Source organism: Rhinoderma darwinii, chromosome 5 (genome assembly GCF_050947455.1).
Source record: "Rhinoderma darwinii isolate aRhiDar2 chromosome 5, aRhiDar2.hap1, whole genome shotgun sequence".
Taxonomy (NCBI): Eukaryota; Metazoa; Chordata; class Amphibia; order Anura; family Rhinodermatidae; genus Rhinoderma; species Rhinoderma darwinii.
In genome coordinates, this window is record NC_134691.1 from 261,500,013 (window position 1) to 261,516,633 (window position 16,621).

General features: G+C 39.9%; 1 protein-coding gene across 2 annotated transcripts in view; it reads left to right on the top strand.

The window, feature by feature from the left end:
* ZDHHC3 (zDHHC palmitoyltransferase 3) overlaps positions 1–15,892 on the top strand; it is a 50,007-nt gene extending 34,115 nt beyond the window's left edge. Inside the window, exon 7 of one of the 2 annotated variants that reach the window (XM_075827073.1) lies at positions 15,566–15,892. In XM_075827073.1, coding sequence (XP_075683188.1) covers positions 15,566–15,820 — 255 coding nt within the window. In that variant the 3' untranslated portion in view covers positions 15,821–15,892. Of the gene's footprint in view, positions 1–2,983; positions 4,007–15,565 lie in introns of those variants that run through there. The other variant, XM_075827074.1, reaches the window with a different exon arrangement.
* The last annotated feature ends 729 nt before the right edge of the window (positions 15,893–16,621 follow it).

Sequence of the window (16,621 nt, forward strand, 5' to 3'; positions counted from 1 at the left end):
GGTGGGGGTCTCAGTGCTCGGACCCCCACCAATCCAAACTTCTGACATGTCACTATGACGTGTCAGAAGTTTGTCAAACGTTTAGCTACACTTTAACAACCCGTTGAATAAAGTTATTGTGTTATTTATACCACACAGTAAACGGCGTAAACTTAGGACGCAAAAAAGTGTTGGTGAAATTGCTGTTTTTTTTTTTATCCCCCCCCCCCCAAAGTTAACAAAAGTTAATCAATAAATTCTATGTACTCCAAATTGGTCCTATTAAAATCTCTTTGAATGAGACGATGGAAAAACTTAAATTATAGCTTGGTCATTTAGGCCTAAAATAGGCTGGTCACGAAGGGGTTAAGAGGAATGGATAGAAAGGTATTTTTCTTAAGAAACATATATAATATTTACATACTACAAAATAGTGAAAAAGTATTCTGATTTATTTATCCTTCGTTATGTGCCACGTTTAGAACATTTCATAAGGTCCCCCTTTCATGTTTTTTCAAGCCCAGAAATTGTATTGTGGTGTATGATGTTTATTGCTGCAGTTTTTATTACATAAAAAAACATATGTTCTATACATGTAACGTGTCTATGGTGCTTTATCTCATTCTATGTTTTCTCCAGTGGATCTCCCCAGCTAGTAAATATCATTTTGTTGTCTTTCTTTGCACCCCTAAGTGTAGTCTGTACCCCTCCGTTATCTTTGTGCAGTTGTAATGACAGGGGTAAGAAAACAGACAAGTGAGCCCTAATCTACCCGCCACTCAGTCCCTGCCTACTTGCAACGACCCGCCCTAGGGGACGGGGTACAACTGGGCGACGGTCCCTACGCTTAATAAGTGCCCGACAGACAAACAGATAAGGGTACACAGAAGCAAGGGAAAAGGGGCAGTTGCCCACGGCAACACCGTGAGCAACAAGAGTGGTGAACGAGCCAGGTCAAACCAGGAGTGTACGAGGTACCAAACGCAGAGCAGGAGAGTAGTCAGTAAGCCAGGGTCAATATGAAGCAGGGTCAAATGGTTCAAGAAGCTGCAGCAGGGCCAGGAAACAAAACGAGAAGAATCACGAGCAAGGAGGAACAGGAAAGGCAGGTATAAATAGACAGAGGGCGGGAGCTAGCTCCGTCTGGCCAGGCTGTGATAGGCTCTCCCACTCCTAAGCCTGCCATCCTGAGTGGTGGAAGATGGAGTCAGTCTCACAGACATAGAAGCAGGTGCAGACTGATTACCTATGGGCGTGGATACAGAAGCTGTGCCTGGCAGATCCTTAACAGCAGTTGTGTTTTTAACAACATCCAGGGCATCTCTCCCCAACTGACTGACTGCATTATTGGGGTAACTGTACACAGAAAATCTGTGTAGTCAGAACTGCTCCATTAATAGTTAGTTACCTTATGGTACTCTTATTCACTGCTACAATATGGCCCCATGCAAGTATAGGGCACATTATATCATATAGGCCAATGCACACGACCGTGGTTTCCACAGTCCGTAGATTGCCTGGAGCCCGCACCACGAAATAAAAAAGACATGCCATTTTACTGGCCGCATTTACTGTCCGGGCTCATTAAACTCAATGTAATTTTGTGTGTGCGTGGTCCGTGATTGTGGCCCGCGGAGACAATTCTCGGGCTGACCGTGCACACAGCTATGGTCGAGTGCATGAGGCCTTCGTTTTCTACATTAGTTCCTAGTTTTACCATTGCCAGCAACCTACAATATTAGTTACAGAAATGGCTTCCACAATATTACTTACAAGTTGAGCCTTTCTCCTAGCCCTCTACAATATCATTGCTCACAAAGTGATGAGCTGGCCTTAAAACCCCCACAATGTTATTTTCAAAGATTTGTTGCTCATTCAGCCCCCAGAATATAACTTACCTCAGGCGCTAGTTTGTTGAGATTTACAGTCTTTCCCTTTTGCCTGCTTCCTCCAGTTTTGGGCACCACTGGTACCTGCACCTAATGTTCATACAAGCCTCCCCCTATTAAATGTACGGGTTTATTCTTGTTAAATATCCTCTAATATCTAGCAGATAAGCTTTTACACATTGTTATTTTGGCTTCTTAACTATCACAGATGATGGCAGCGTTTTTTCCACTAAACTTTTATCTGTCCCAGCTTTCGTATGGGGTGCTGCTACCTTATACAGCAACCTTCTAGTCTTCCTGCTACTTAGGGTTGACCGTTGTTCATCACATATTTTGTACAGTACTATGCAATGCTCAAGCTATGTGCAAAGTATAATCAAAAATAGTTGTCAGGCTCCAACTTTACAGGTAATGAAATTTTGGAACATGTACAAGGGCCACTGTTGTTTTGTCATATGTTGTTGATCATTGGTGGTTTGCGTGCTCCTTGAGTACAGGCAATGTACTGATAAAAGCTGATGAGAGCAGCAGAGGCACAATGCTCAGCAGGGCGCCACAGCCTCTTCATTCTAGCGGTTTGTTGGGGTCTCGATGTCCTTACCGTCACTGATCAAAGCTTCTGATAACAGAAGTATATCAATAAATTGGTGTAGGTTCATACTTGGCTCCCGGACCTTAATTGAACCCATGCCGTCGTGATGACATATAATTTGTGCTTAGATTTTGTTCTCTATTGCTACAATGATTCTGTATGGTATTCATAGTGAGATTGCTATAGAAGACTCGTGCACATGACCTTGTTCTGTTTGATGCTTTCTTTAACATTTCTCTTCTCTATGCTAAATCTATAATCCTTTTAATCGTATGTTTTTGTAACTGCTCTGTGGTGTTGGTGGCCAAAATTTTTGTGCTATATATTTTATGAGGAAACAGAATTTTGAGAGATTAGATACAATTCATCCATTTCCTGTACTATTGTTTTGGAGCTCTAAATGTCTCGTACACCCATTTCCGCAGGACAACTATAAATTCATTTATATCCTTTTATATTGTCCTGCAAAATCGAGCCATAGCCTTCCATCTTAATTGAAAGTTTGTGATCTTTCTGTTTTCAGGGAATAGAACAGTTGAAAAAGGAAGAGAGAAGATGGGCTAAAAAAACAAAATGGATGAACCTGAAGGCAGTATTTGGCCATCCGTTCTCAATAGCATGGCTTAGTCCTCTCGCCAAACCAGACCAGGGAAAAGCAGATCCTTATCAGTATGTGGTCTGAGGAATTCTGTGCCAGCTTTGCCGCACAGAAAGACACCGCATTACTTCCATTTACCAGCTTGACATTGAATGTTTCAGAAAAATACAACATATTCTATTTTTGAAATGGCCGAGAGTTACTACTGAGAACCCGCCAACATACAGCAGTTTTGTTTGCTCCTGTTTTCTGGAACTCTTCGTTCATTATTTGTCTTATGTTTCTCTGCTTTCTTCACAATAACAGAATGATTGTCTTTCCTTGGCTCTTTAATACTTCCAGCTCTGCTAACCAGCCTGACTTGATTTCATCTGCCATCATTTGCCATAGCTGATTGTGCCAAGTAACCACTAACTTGTTTTGGGCCTAGTCATTAGGATGCATCATTTCTGAGGAAAACTTGAATTTGGTGAGGTTTGCAACTCCCAGAAAATCTGTATCCGTTGAAGATGAAGACAAATCTATTATCACTGACTTTATCATTTGTAGTATTATCATGGATTTTGAAGGTTCTCAGCCATTTTTATAACTCAGAAACATAGAATTAAACCATTGCATATTCATTCTCCTGTGAGAAAACCATAAACTGCTCATGTCGGAAATGTTTTCTCCTTCAAGGTTTTTCATAGCACCCGCCTGAGTTAGATTCCGCATTTCACAGTTGTGGGGGCAGGGTTAATTGAAAATGTATTATTCTAAGTACTATTCTATGAAGTGTTTACTTTATATACAAGTATGCCATATGGCATATAAACTGCTCGCTGTTATTTCTATCATCTTCTCCCTGTGACAGGATTGAGAGGAATTTTAAAAGGGTTTTCTTAAAGTTGCGCTGTGTGGGCTTAAAATATTGAAGTAATAAACTTTACAATACACTTAATTTATCAATATAGCACCATTTACATGCTTTGTTCTGCTCAGTCGCCGCCCGTCTGTGATGACAAGCATACCTTTCCTGTCACAGTAACATTTCTTCATATAGATTTGTTAGCAGAAAGTGGATATGAACCAAGCAGACCGACAATGCAGGAACAGTGGTAAAGCAGTGAGGTGAGTATATTCCAAAATGGTAATATTTTAATCCCATACAGCCCAACTTTTTGGACTTAAAAAGGTAACCTGTCATGATGAAAATGCAGTCCAAACTTCAGGCAGCATGTTATAGAGCAAGAGGAGCGGAGCAGAGCAGATTTATATATAATTTTGCTAAAAAAAAACTAAGTATAATTTGTAATTTATGGATCCAAACGTCTGCTCTTTCTATGTTTAGGAGTCCAGTGGGTGGTCCTATTCAGTGATTGACAGCTATCTCTGCATGCACACTTATACAGCGAAGGCTGTCAATCACTGAGTAGGACCGTCTAACGGACTCCTAAGCACAGAAAGAGCAGAGGTTTAGATGAATAAATTACAAGTTATACTGAATATGTTCCCACAAAACGATGTCAATATGCTCAGCTCCTCCTGCTTTATAACGCTCTGCCTGCAGATTGGACTATTATTTCAACGTGACAGGTTCACATTAATCCTATAATCTAATTTTCCACCTTCACAACAAACTCTAATCTAATTTATAACCTTGGCATCAAAACATTTACATGTGTGTAGACCTTTTATTCAAGACATTAGAGCACGCAGTCATGTGACCTAAACTCTGAACGGGTTAGTAAAAATTTAAAAAATGAGAGGCGGAAATGAATCCTTGTAGAATTGAAAAAAAAAAAAAAACATCAAATAAAATGTACAACCTACAGGACGCAAAAACGATAATATACATAGCTATTTTTAATCTGAAGAGTCTCATAGCTGGTTATCTGCTCAGTCTTCTGCTCCTAGTAACTGAGCAGCGCTGCCATGAGCTACCCATGAGTTGTTTTTTTTAATAGAGAATGCTTCAACTTTCAACCACTGAAGATGGAGTATTTTAAATACCCACTCCCAAATGTCACTTTAAGTGCTACTTCATTATCATGGGCAGCTTAGGCTTCAGCTGCGGCCTAGTAGAAAACAGCAGATGACCTCCAGATTCAGGACATTTTAATTTTAGATTTCCAGAACTGATCGAAACTGGATTTTGGCATTAACTGCAAATTTTATAATAATGATAACTTCTGGAATTGTGCACTCATAGCCTTTATCACATTGGATTTCAAAGAAGTACGTCAGTAAGAGAAACATTTTCTTAGGCTAAGTTCACACATCATATTTTACAGGCTGAAAAATACAAGGCTGATGTCAAGAGAAATCATCCTCTGAAATCCAGACGTTTACAAGCGTATTTTCAAAGCATTTTTTAATTTATAGGCGTGCTTTCGGAGCGTTTTTTTGAGTTGTCCATGGGAAAGACTTCATTGGGAAAGATCAGCTTGGAAAATGGTTCAAGAATAAAAATGTCACTCCTTTTTTTTTTCAGTGTGTTTTTTACATTGCGTACTTTAATTCAGCGGCGCAAAAATACGCCTCGTATGAACTACATAGCGCATTTCCCTTTGAAATCAATAGGAATCTCTTTGCTGGGGTATTTCAAGTGTATTTCGGTGCGTTTTACAAGCTGAATTACGCCTAAAAATATGCCATGTGAGCATAGTTTTAGGCATCGTGCACACAGCCGTAATGTGAGTCTGTGTCCCAGTCATATTTGGTGCCAAGAATGGGAATCACAGTCTCTGATTTGTAATCGAACATAGTTTCCTAAAGGCTTTTCTGGTTACTCATGACTGGGATCTGATCCTGTACTTGGCACTAAATATACAACTTGCATGAGCCAGGGGTTATCTGGGAAGTGAATTTTTTTTAGTAGGGGCTTTAAATGAAATAAATAAACCAAAAAAAGCAATACTTACCCCAGGCGATCCAGCGCTGAGGCTCCACGCCGGCACCCCCAGTGGTTATTTACATGCACGTAGCCTGTGACCATTGCAGTCAGAGGGCTCAGCAGCCATATGTTGTATTTCTGTCACCACAGAGCTCCGCTGAGCCCTGTGATTTTGCTGCAGCTGTTACATTCTGTGTGCATCTAAACAACCACTGGGAGTGCCGCTGAAGCCTCAGTGATGGATCGCCAGGGAGTAAGTATTCCTTTTTTGGGTTATTTATTTGATTTGCAGCCCTTACCAAAAAAAAAAAATTCACTTCCCGGATAACCCCTTTATCACATCTTTTATTATAGATCAGAAACATGGCATATGGTCTTTACAATAAGATCACATGCTATTACGATCATTGATCTCTATAGTAATGCTGTTCAATTTTACAAGTTTTGTAACGGTAAATGATGTTGTTAAAACAATTCCCATGATGTAATAACATACAAAACACTATAGAAAATGTGGCTCGTTGTACAAAAAGTATTTTAAAAGCTCCTTTTTGTACTTTTGCATCAGTAACCCTTTTTGTTCTGTTTTATATGGTCATGCACTTAGATTTTCTATTGCTTCTGGTATTTCTTGTCCCTGATTTATGTAATATAAATTTTGTGTGTCTTTATTTTTTTCTGTCTGATCTTTGTTATAAATTTCTGTAGTCTAGTGTTGATTTTGTGTTTGTGTTTTTTTTCTTTTTTTCAATTTAAATGTAAGGAATTTGGTTTGTTGCCGTTTTGCAAATCTTTGAAGCTAAACTTCCAAAGATATAATTGTTAGACTTTGACCAATTGAACCCTGATATTGTTATACAAAGACTTCATGGGGCATGCATTTAATGGTCACCCTTATTATAAATATCATAGGAATATTAGGCTTTGGTTACGGTCACTTACAAGGACAAAAAAGTTGTTAATTGAATAAATAGGAATTTCACATATTGGGGTTCCTCTATGAGGTGTATATCTATTATAGCTTATGAAGACTCCATAGTCCATCGTATATTTCTATACCAATAAGTACTGAACCATGGAACTTCTTTTAGTTGACTGCAGAAATGAAAATGCCTGCAATCCATTATATCTCTAGTATAAAAAAAAGTCCTAATTACATTTACTACATATATACATGGAGCAGTTAATAAGGCCCTGTTCACACAGAGTACTTTGCAGGCATAAAAAAATCTGCCTCCTTATTCCTTTAGGAATTTTGAGCTAGATTTCGACTGCCGACATTCTCTTGCCGCGGTTTTTGGCAAAGTTTTTTTTCCTGCGGCCTTTGAGCATTGCAGGCAAAAAATGAAATCACTGGGAGGCGATTGGAAGTTTTTTGGCGCTTATTTTGACGCGGTTTCCGCATCAAAATCAGCGCCAAGAAACTCTTTGTGAACTGACCCTAATGTTGCATTTTGAACACTTTTTTGGCATTTTGACCGGATGTTTTATTTCAGTTAATGGTCCCGATAAGGACCATAAGGCATGATGCAGTTGTAAAAGCTTTTCCTTGAACTGCTTCACTAAGAAGAGAAAAAAACATTGGCAAAACTTCCGTAAAATTGCACATGTTTATCACATGGTTTTGCCACAGTTTTTATGTTGTTGTAGTTGTGTAACACTTCTGGCCCATATTAATATACCTGTATCCTTGTTTACTCTCCGGATCTAATAGGGTTCAAAGGTAATTTGTAGACCCTGCCTAGGGCTGTTTTCACACAAGCGTAATACTGGTCATCCCCATTACGGCCCCAAGTTCCAGCCCGACCAAGGGTCTCTTGACCTGAACTAACAGCATCATGGATCCCTATGATGCTCTTATTTTGGGGCATTAGACTTGTGATTGTAAGTAAAAAATGTGCAGCTATTCGGCTCATGTGAAACCGATCCAAATGTGCAATCTAAATGAACCTGTCAGCAGATTAATTTATTTTCCCACATTGCACCTCTATCTTTGCTTAACAGCCTGACATCATATCCAATTTGAGTATATCTAGTATAGAAGCAGAGATTAGAAGGCTGTGCATATCTGTACTGCAGCACACACTTCAGATTCATTTTTATCTCGTGTACAGCTATAGATATTTACATGTATATTCAGAACACATTCCATTCATAATTATTTGCAGAATATAATTTTTTATGATTTTTTGGCTTTACATTGCACCATATGTATTTTTTTTACATTTTAGTTTTTAGAGATCCTGATGGTTTGGATTCCATGCTGGATATTATAAAGGCCTCCATAACTGGGCTTCCCAAGTCTTAGAAACAATTCACTAGGTTGTGACAGACTAAATTATGTTTTTGTTTTCTGGTAAAATGTGAAGGCTGTATCATTTAGCTCTGTACAATATATGCTTCCATTCTCAAAAAAAAAAAAAGATGTTAATGCAATAAAAGTTTTCCTAGAAAAGAACAATATGCTTTGTCAATTCTGTATGCATTGTTTTAACTGGTCGTTTGTCAATTTATGTTTTATATACATGTCTGGATTATTTTTCTTTTTTTGTGGAACAGATGGATCTTTTTTTTTTTTTTTGTATTGAACCACAGTAAATTTGTGTTCATAGTTTTAAAGGGGTTTTCCCATGAGAGACATTTGACATATCTAAAGGATATAAATATCTCCAGAACGTGCCCCCCTAAACCCCGTTCTGCCGCTCTGTTTTGCGGCTGAATGAGGCGAATTTCGACCATGAAAAAGGTTATATGGTCGGGAGTTACGAAAACCGCGTAGCTTGCTGAGCTACGCTATTTCCGGAAGTCCCATAGAACTGAATAGTAGTTGCACTAGCTACGTGCTACGCTGTTTCCGTAACTCCCGACCATACAACCAGGAAGTGTTCGGGAGGCAGAGAGAGCAGAAAAAGCTAGTACGGGTTTTAGGGGGACCCGTTCTAGAGATAGGTAGGGTTCCAGAGGTGTGACCTTCATCTATCTGACATTTATGACATATCCTGTGGAAATGCCATAAATGTCTCTCATGGGAAAACCCCTTTAAACCTTTCATGCCGACAATCTGTAGATTCACGTCCTATTCGCATATACCCCGTGCAGATAGGACGTGAATCTGCAGACCTCTCCTTCTGCCCTCATAGCGCTGGGGAGATCGCTCTGACGCCGGTGGTGTCCGCGTCCGAGGCTCCCCAGCACCCTGTTCTCTGACAGCCAAACTGATTGGTTCGTCTACAGAGAATATGATCACCATTTTTAACTGTTTCCCGACCGCCCACAGTACATTCACGTCGGTGCTTGCTGGGCTCTGTGCAGCGCCGACGTGAATTCACAGTGGGTGTTAAAAGCGCGATCCGGGCGTCTCAAAGTAGTGCTGACACCCGGCTCGCGCTGTAAACCCAGGCCTCTCGTCCCGGAGACATGATCGGGACCTGATTGGTTCAAGTCCCGATCATGTGATCGCAGGGAAAGTTTGTTGTAGCAACAAACTGGAAAGTTTGTTGCTACAACAAACTTTCCCGGGGACTGATTGCGGGTGCTGCCATCGACCTCCGGGTCTGCCATGCATGGAAGCCTATGAGGACCTCATAGGCTTCCTATCAGTGTGACTCTCAGCGTCACACTGACAGTTTATAACACGTTACACTACCTAGGTAGTGTAATGTATTATACCAGCTATCAGTGCTGCAGGTCTAAAAGTAAAAAAAAAAAAAAGTAATAAAAATGTTTTAGAAAAGTGTAAAAACAAAAAATGCTTTTTTCCTATAATAAGTATTTTATTATAGGGAAAAAATGATCACCCCTCCCAAAATATAGAATTAAAAGTGATCAAAAAGTCACATGTACCCCAAAACAGTACCAATAAAAACTACAATCGATCCTGCAAAAAACAAGCCCTTACACAGCTTTTTTTTACTGAAAAATAAAAAAATTATAGCTCTCAGAATATGGTGACACAAAAAATAAATAATTTTATAGAAAAGTTATTTTATTGCGCAAACTCCACAAAACATAAAAAAAAACTATATACATATGGTATCGCCGTAATCGTATTGACCCGCAGAATAAAGTAAAATGTAATTTATAGCGCACGGTGAATACTGTCAAAATGTATGTTGTTTTTTTTTTGTTACTTGCCAAAAAAAATCAACGAAAAAGTGATGTACCCTAAAATTGTACAAATGAAAACTACAGATTGTAATGGAATAAATAAGCCCTCGCACAGCTCCGGTGGAGAAAAAATAAAAAAGTTCTGGCGCTCAGAAATATAGCGACAGAAATTGTGTAGAGCGTTCCAAAAGCGGATAACATCCGGCACCATTTATCAATGAGACACTGGCCACATATCTATGAATCATTATTTATTTACCCCGTTATTATACCCTCTTATTATGCCCTGATGTTCTCCGCACAGATTACATATGCCCCCATATTATAAACTGAAATACCAGCAAAACTCCAAACCGAACTACTACCAAGCAACATCTGCGCTCCAAAAGCCAAATGGCGCTCCCTCCCTTCTGAGCTCTGCCGTGGGTCCAAACAGTTTACTACCACATATGGGGTATTTCCGTAATCGGGAGAAGCTTTACAAGTTTTGGGGTGCTTTTTATTCTTTATTCCTTGTAAAAATGAATATTTTTTTCAATACTTTTTTTTATATTTTTTCAGAAAAAATTGATTTTCATTTTCACAAACAAACTCCAATAAATATAGCAAAAGAACTGTGGGGTCAAGATGCTAACTATACCCCTAGATAAATTCCTTGAGGTGTGTAGTTTCCAAAACCATGTCAATTTTGGGGAGTTTCCACTGTTTTGGCACCACAAGACCTCTTCAAACCTGACATGGTGCCTAAAATATATTCTAAAAAAAAAAAGAAGGCCCCAAAATCCTCTGTGTTCCTTTGCTTCTGAGGCCGGTGCTTCAGTCCATTACCACACTAGAGCCACATGTGGGATATTTCTAAAAACTGCAGAATCTGGGCAATAAATATTGAGCTCCGTTTCTCTGGTAAAACCTTCTGTGTTACAGATTTTTTTTTATTACAAATGAATTTCGCCAAAAAAAAAATGAAATTTGTAAATTTCACCTCTACATTCCTTTAATTCCTGTAAGACGCCTAAATGGTTAAAACACACTTTCTGAATGCTGTTTTGAATACTTTGAGGGGTGCAGTTTTTAAAATGGGGTGATTTATTGGATCTTTCTAGTACAGAAGGCCCTCAAAGCCACTTCAGAACTGAACGGGTCCTTGAAAAACAGTCTTTTGAAAAGTTCTAAACTTTGTAATGTCCTGGAAAAAATTAAATAATCAAAAAACTATGCAAATATAAAGTAGACATATGGGCGATGCTAATTAGCAACATTTTTTTGTGGTATTACTAACTGTTTTACAGGTAGATACATTTAAAATTAGAAAAATCATAATTTTTGCACATAGTGTTAGTGTTTTTCACAAATAAGCAATGAATTTATTGACCAAATTTTTCCACTAGCATAAAGTACAATATGTCACGAGAAAACAATCTCAGAATGGCTTGGATATGCAAAAGCATTCCAGAGTTATTACCACATAAAATGACACGTCAGATTTGAAAAAATGGGGCTGGTCCTCAAGGGCCAAAATGACCTTGGTCCTGAAAGGGTTAAGCCTTATCCAGGGAAAAATGGACAGTATATAGAGAAAATAATTTTACTCATTTGCTTTCTTCTTTTCTTTTAGTGTAGATCAGGTGTCTCAAACTCGGCCGGGTAAGTGGGCCAAATATAGAAAAAATGGGAAGTTGACGGGTCGCATTTACTTCAAATTTGATACAATACAAATTTATTGTTAATCAACTTATTTGATCTAATATAACACTATATTACAATAATAATAATATTACATTACTATAATAATACCGCTAGGTTTAAAATTTGAGATATTTCTCCACGTGTTTATTTCAACAATCCGGTTTTCCAGTTTAAGTGTCGCTAAATGCAGTCCGGCGGCTCAGTTGGCAGCGTTTGGCAGACACACATGTCAAGATTGGGCAGCCCCTTTTTAGATAGTGCCACAGTGCCCACTGTGGATAGTGCCACAGTGCCCACTGTGGATGCTGCCACAGTGCCCTCTGTGGATGCTGCCACAGTGCCTTCTGCAAATAATGCCACAGTGCCCTCTGTAGATAATGCAACACAACCCTAGATAATGCCACAGTGTCCTCTGTACATACTGCCACAGTGCACTCTGTAGATGCTGCCACAGTGCCCTCTGTAGATGCTGCCACAGTGCCGTCTGTAGATGCTGCCACAGTGCCCTTCGTAGAGGCTGCCACAGTGCCCTCCGTAGATGCTGCCACAGTGCCCTCCGTAGATGCTGCCACAGTGGCCTCCGCAGATGCTGCCACAGTTGCCTCCGCAGATAATGCCACACATCCCAAGGAGATAGTGCCATTGGGGCTCCTTCTAGGAGTGGAATCCCTAGCCAGAGCGTTGCTGATGCTTTGGCTTGGGATTCCTCTACTGTTGGAGCCCCTGACGTCATTGTCCATACACAGCGACCTCAGGGGATCCTCCTGGACCGGAATGTGATATCATGAGCAACCCCAGAGCCGGGGTCCCGGAGCAGAGCACTAGTATAGGCTCTGCACCAGAACTCTGGGGAAGCCATTAACATGAGTGTCCATATATGTACCGTGATGTCAGGGGCTTGCCCATAGCTGGAGTCCCGGAGCATAGCCGCTTCTAGCACTCTGCCTGGGATTCCAGCTCTGCTCCTGACATCACTGTCCATATATGGACATGGATGTCAGGGGCAACCCTAGAGCTGTTGTTCCGGTGTAGAGTGCTAGTAGCTTCTTCCTGGGACTCCAGCTGTGCTCCTGACATCACTGGAACTCCTGCTCTGGGGAAGACCCTGACATCACTGTCAATGTATGGACAGCGATATTGGAGGCTTCCCCAGAGTCCCAGAGCAGAGCCCATACTAGCGCTCTGCCCGGGACTCCAGCTCTGGGGAAGCCCCAGACATCGCTGTCCATATGTGGACAGCGATGTCCGAAGATTCCACAGAGTCCCGGAGCAGAGCCTATACTAGCGCTCTGCCCGGGACTCCGCTCTGGGGAAGACCCTGACAACACTGTCCATATATGGACAGCGACGTCAGGGAATTCCACAGAGTTCCCGAGCAGAGCCGATACTACCACTCTGCATAGGAATCCGGCTCTGGGGAAGCCCTAGACATTGCTGTCCATATGTGGACAGCGATGTCGGGGATTTCCAGAGTCCCGAAGCAGAGTCTGTACTAACGGCTCTGTGTCCCGCGTGCTTGAGACCCCTGGTGTAGATGAATAAAATTGACCCTACAAATAATGATAATTATCTTCCCCATATAGTGATAATTTTTAAATATATACAGCATTTTATGTAAGGCTTGACTTAAGAAAGGCCCTGTTTTATTTTATTTTTTTTAATGTTTTTTTTAGAGAATTTACACCCGAAAAGTAAAAATTGGTAAATACACCAGCAGTTAGAGCAACAGCTAAAGTTGGGTAATTATGCTTTACTTAGAGATATTGGTATTTTTGGAGAAACTAAATTTAACAAAAAAAACACAACTGATGTGGTTGCTCTTTATGTTGTCACTTTTGCAAAAATTAAAACAGTGCAGCAAAGTTGAAAACTGCCCAAATCTGTATAATTACCAAACTTTGGCTCACTCTGCCATCTGATTTACTAGAGTATATAGCCATATACAATAAATTCTATTACCTCCTTGGTCCTGCCCTTACTATGTCTTCAATGGGGCCCCAGAAAACCCCTTTAAACATTCTTTCTCAGTGAATTGAATGTATTAGCTCATGAGCCTGTAAGGCTATAATACAGATGGTTGAGGTGTCACATGATGGAGATTTTTTTTAGATGTATAGAGGGAAAAAAACACCATAAAGCTATGTTCACACAGAGTTTTTTTGCAGGCGGAATTTCTGCCTCAAAATTCCGCTTGAAAGTTTGAGGCAGATTTTCCTCACCCTGCACGCCGATTTTCGCAGCTTTTTTCACCCGTGGCCGTTGAGCACCGCGGGCATAAAACGCCGCGAATTACGCTTTCTCTGCCTCCCATTGATGTCAATGGGAGGTCAGAGGCGTAAAACCGCCCCCGCCTGCCATTGAAATCAATGGGAGACATTTTAGGCCCGTTTTTGATGAGTTTTGCGGCGCGGTTTCCACGTCAAAAAACTCTTCAAAACTCTGTGTGAACATAGCCTTAAAATGTGATGTACAGACCACAGTTCAGTTTGAAAAATAATGCAAGCGCTATAAACTGCATGAAAAGGGACTAATCCATCTGCACTGGTGTAAAAGAAGGGTGTGAAGAGCTGTATTTTTAAATTTATGTATGTTAAGTAATTGAAATAAAAGAAGAGAATATCTCTTTAATATAAATGTATCAGTTGGTCATGTTTTGCTAGGGAGCAACTGACAGAATTGTCAAATCAATTAAACTACTAAATTGAGAAAATAATGGTCTTGGTAAGTGCTGCATTATGTTCTGTATTTATTAAAGCCATAGCTACGCTTACTTTTGCTCCCTATAGTACATCGAGACTCTTACATATGTATAGCCTAATGTGTGGTCATATATAACCATCTTCTGGTCCCAAGATTTAAGAGTTGTCATTAGCAAGCATTAAAAAAAATTATTCTATGATAGAGGCTAAAATGTGCTTAAAGAGGCTCTCCAATCCCTATCTCCTATTGCATGTGATCGGCGCTGCAATGTAGATAACAGTAAAGTTTTTTGTTTTTTTTAAAAACGTTCATTTTTGGCCAAGTTATGAGCTATTTTATATATATGCAAATGAGCTTTGAAATGGGCGTGTTTACGTGTATGACGCTGACCAATCAATGACCAGTCAGCATCATACACTCATCTCCATTGATTTACACAGCAGCAATGTGCAGCCACATACACAGAGATTAACGTTACTGCAGTGTCCTGATAATGAATACACATGATCATCCAGCCTGGACGTCATGTGTATTCAGAATCCTGACACTTCTGACTCTTTTCTTTGAGATTTCCAGCAAGGGAAACGAAATCTCGTTTACCTCCGTAATCTCGCGAGATTACGCGTGGCTTGCGGGAATCTCACAGAAAAGATTCAGAAGTGTCAGGATTCTGAATACACATGACGTCCAGGCTGGATTTCTGGTGACAGATCCTCTTTAAAGTAGTTGCCTATTGTGGAAATCCCATTTTCATCCACTCTATTAGTGAATTCTGAGTTAATAGGTAAATTCTCTGTTCAGGATCCTCATCTCTTGGACAAAGTGGAGAACAGTCACATAGGGCATTTTTTACTCTGGAGGACCTGTCTTGCAATACACAGACAACCCATTAATTGAACAAGTAATTCTTAATTTCCCATGTGGTGGTGCTGCAGGGATTTTGAATATGAATTACAGCCAATCCCTAGGGTTCCCACAAGGGGGCACTTTGCGATCAACTTATTGTCAACGGACACTTCTAACAAGTGAAGAATGTTCAAAGTGGACAACCCCTTTTAATGATTCTTTTAGGTTTAGTAACTTTCGGATGATCGTTAATTTGCTTATTTTGCATTGTCCACCTTTCTTTACCTCCTCAGGGAATTGAACGACTGAAGAAGGAAAATCCAACTTGGCAGAAGATGAGTAGTTGGGATGGAATGAAACAAGCTTTTGGTGGCCACTTCTCTCCTGCATGGTTCAGTCCATTCTCAGGAACCCTCTACCATTTGGTGCCATCAGATATTGAAACTGGTCAAGGTGGAAAGGACAGTGAAATAGTAACTGGCAGGTTGGAGGGACACGTTGAGGTCATTGAAGTAGGGGGTGGAGTCGGTCAATGTACTAATTCATAACCAAAAACATCGCGAGGAGAAACCAAGACGGAATCCTATGTTGATGATAAAATTAAGCATTTAAAGCGTGAATATGAAGTCTTCTATTCATGTAATTTTATTAATTTGTTGCAATGTTTTCGTTGGTTTTACACTGTCCACAACCTTGAATGTGTTGGCTTACGTTATATCCAGTGTTTAAGAGTCACTACCAACTTGAAACCTCATCTTGCTATCTTTTTCATTTTAAATGTAATGGCGACCAAACCAAATGTTTTGTTGTACACAGAATTCATCCACCTGAAGGTGTCTACGTATTCCAAAACAATATATTTTGGTTTAATTATGCGATGAAGTGAAACCTTTTTTAGGGGACATTTGTAGTTGGTGCCATCTCTTTGACATTGTGTTTTACATTGTATCACTTGGCAAGTCCTTCCTTTATGGAGTTCATATGCCTCTATTGTATTCTTTTTATTACATGTTTAACATTTTTTTTCTTTCTTAATGTTCTCTAACTAATATCCGATTCTATCAAGTCATGTAATGGGGAAAATTAGCTAATGATGAGTTATAAGCAAATAACCTTTACAGTCCTGTAAAATGTACAAATCGACATATACAATAAGATAGGTAATGGTTTTATTAATGAACCACTAATTCCAACTCGCATGATATTCTGCTGATATAATGTGAGTTTCAAGGATTTGTGCCTATGCTCCTAATAGTGAACTCCCAGAAGGGCTATTAGAGGTTAGAAACCTTTTTTGTCTGACGATAATACCTCCCTGTTGTCTGGCAGATCAGTGTTATCTTAGGCTC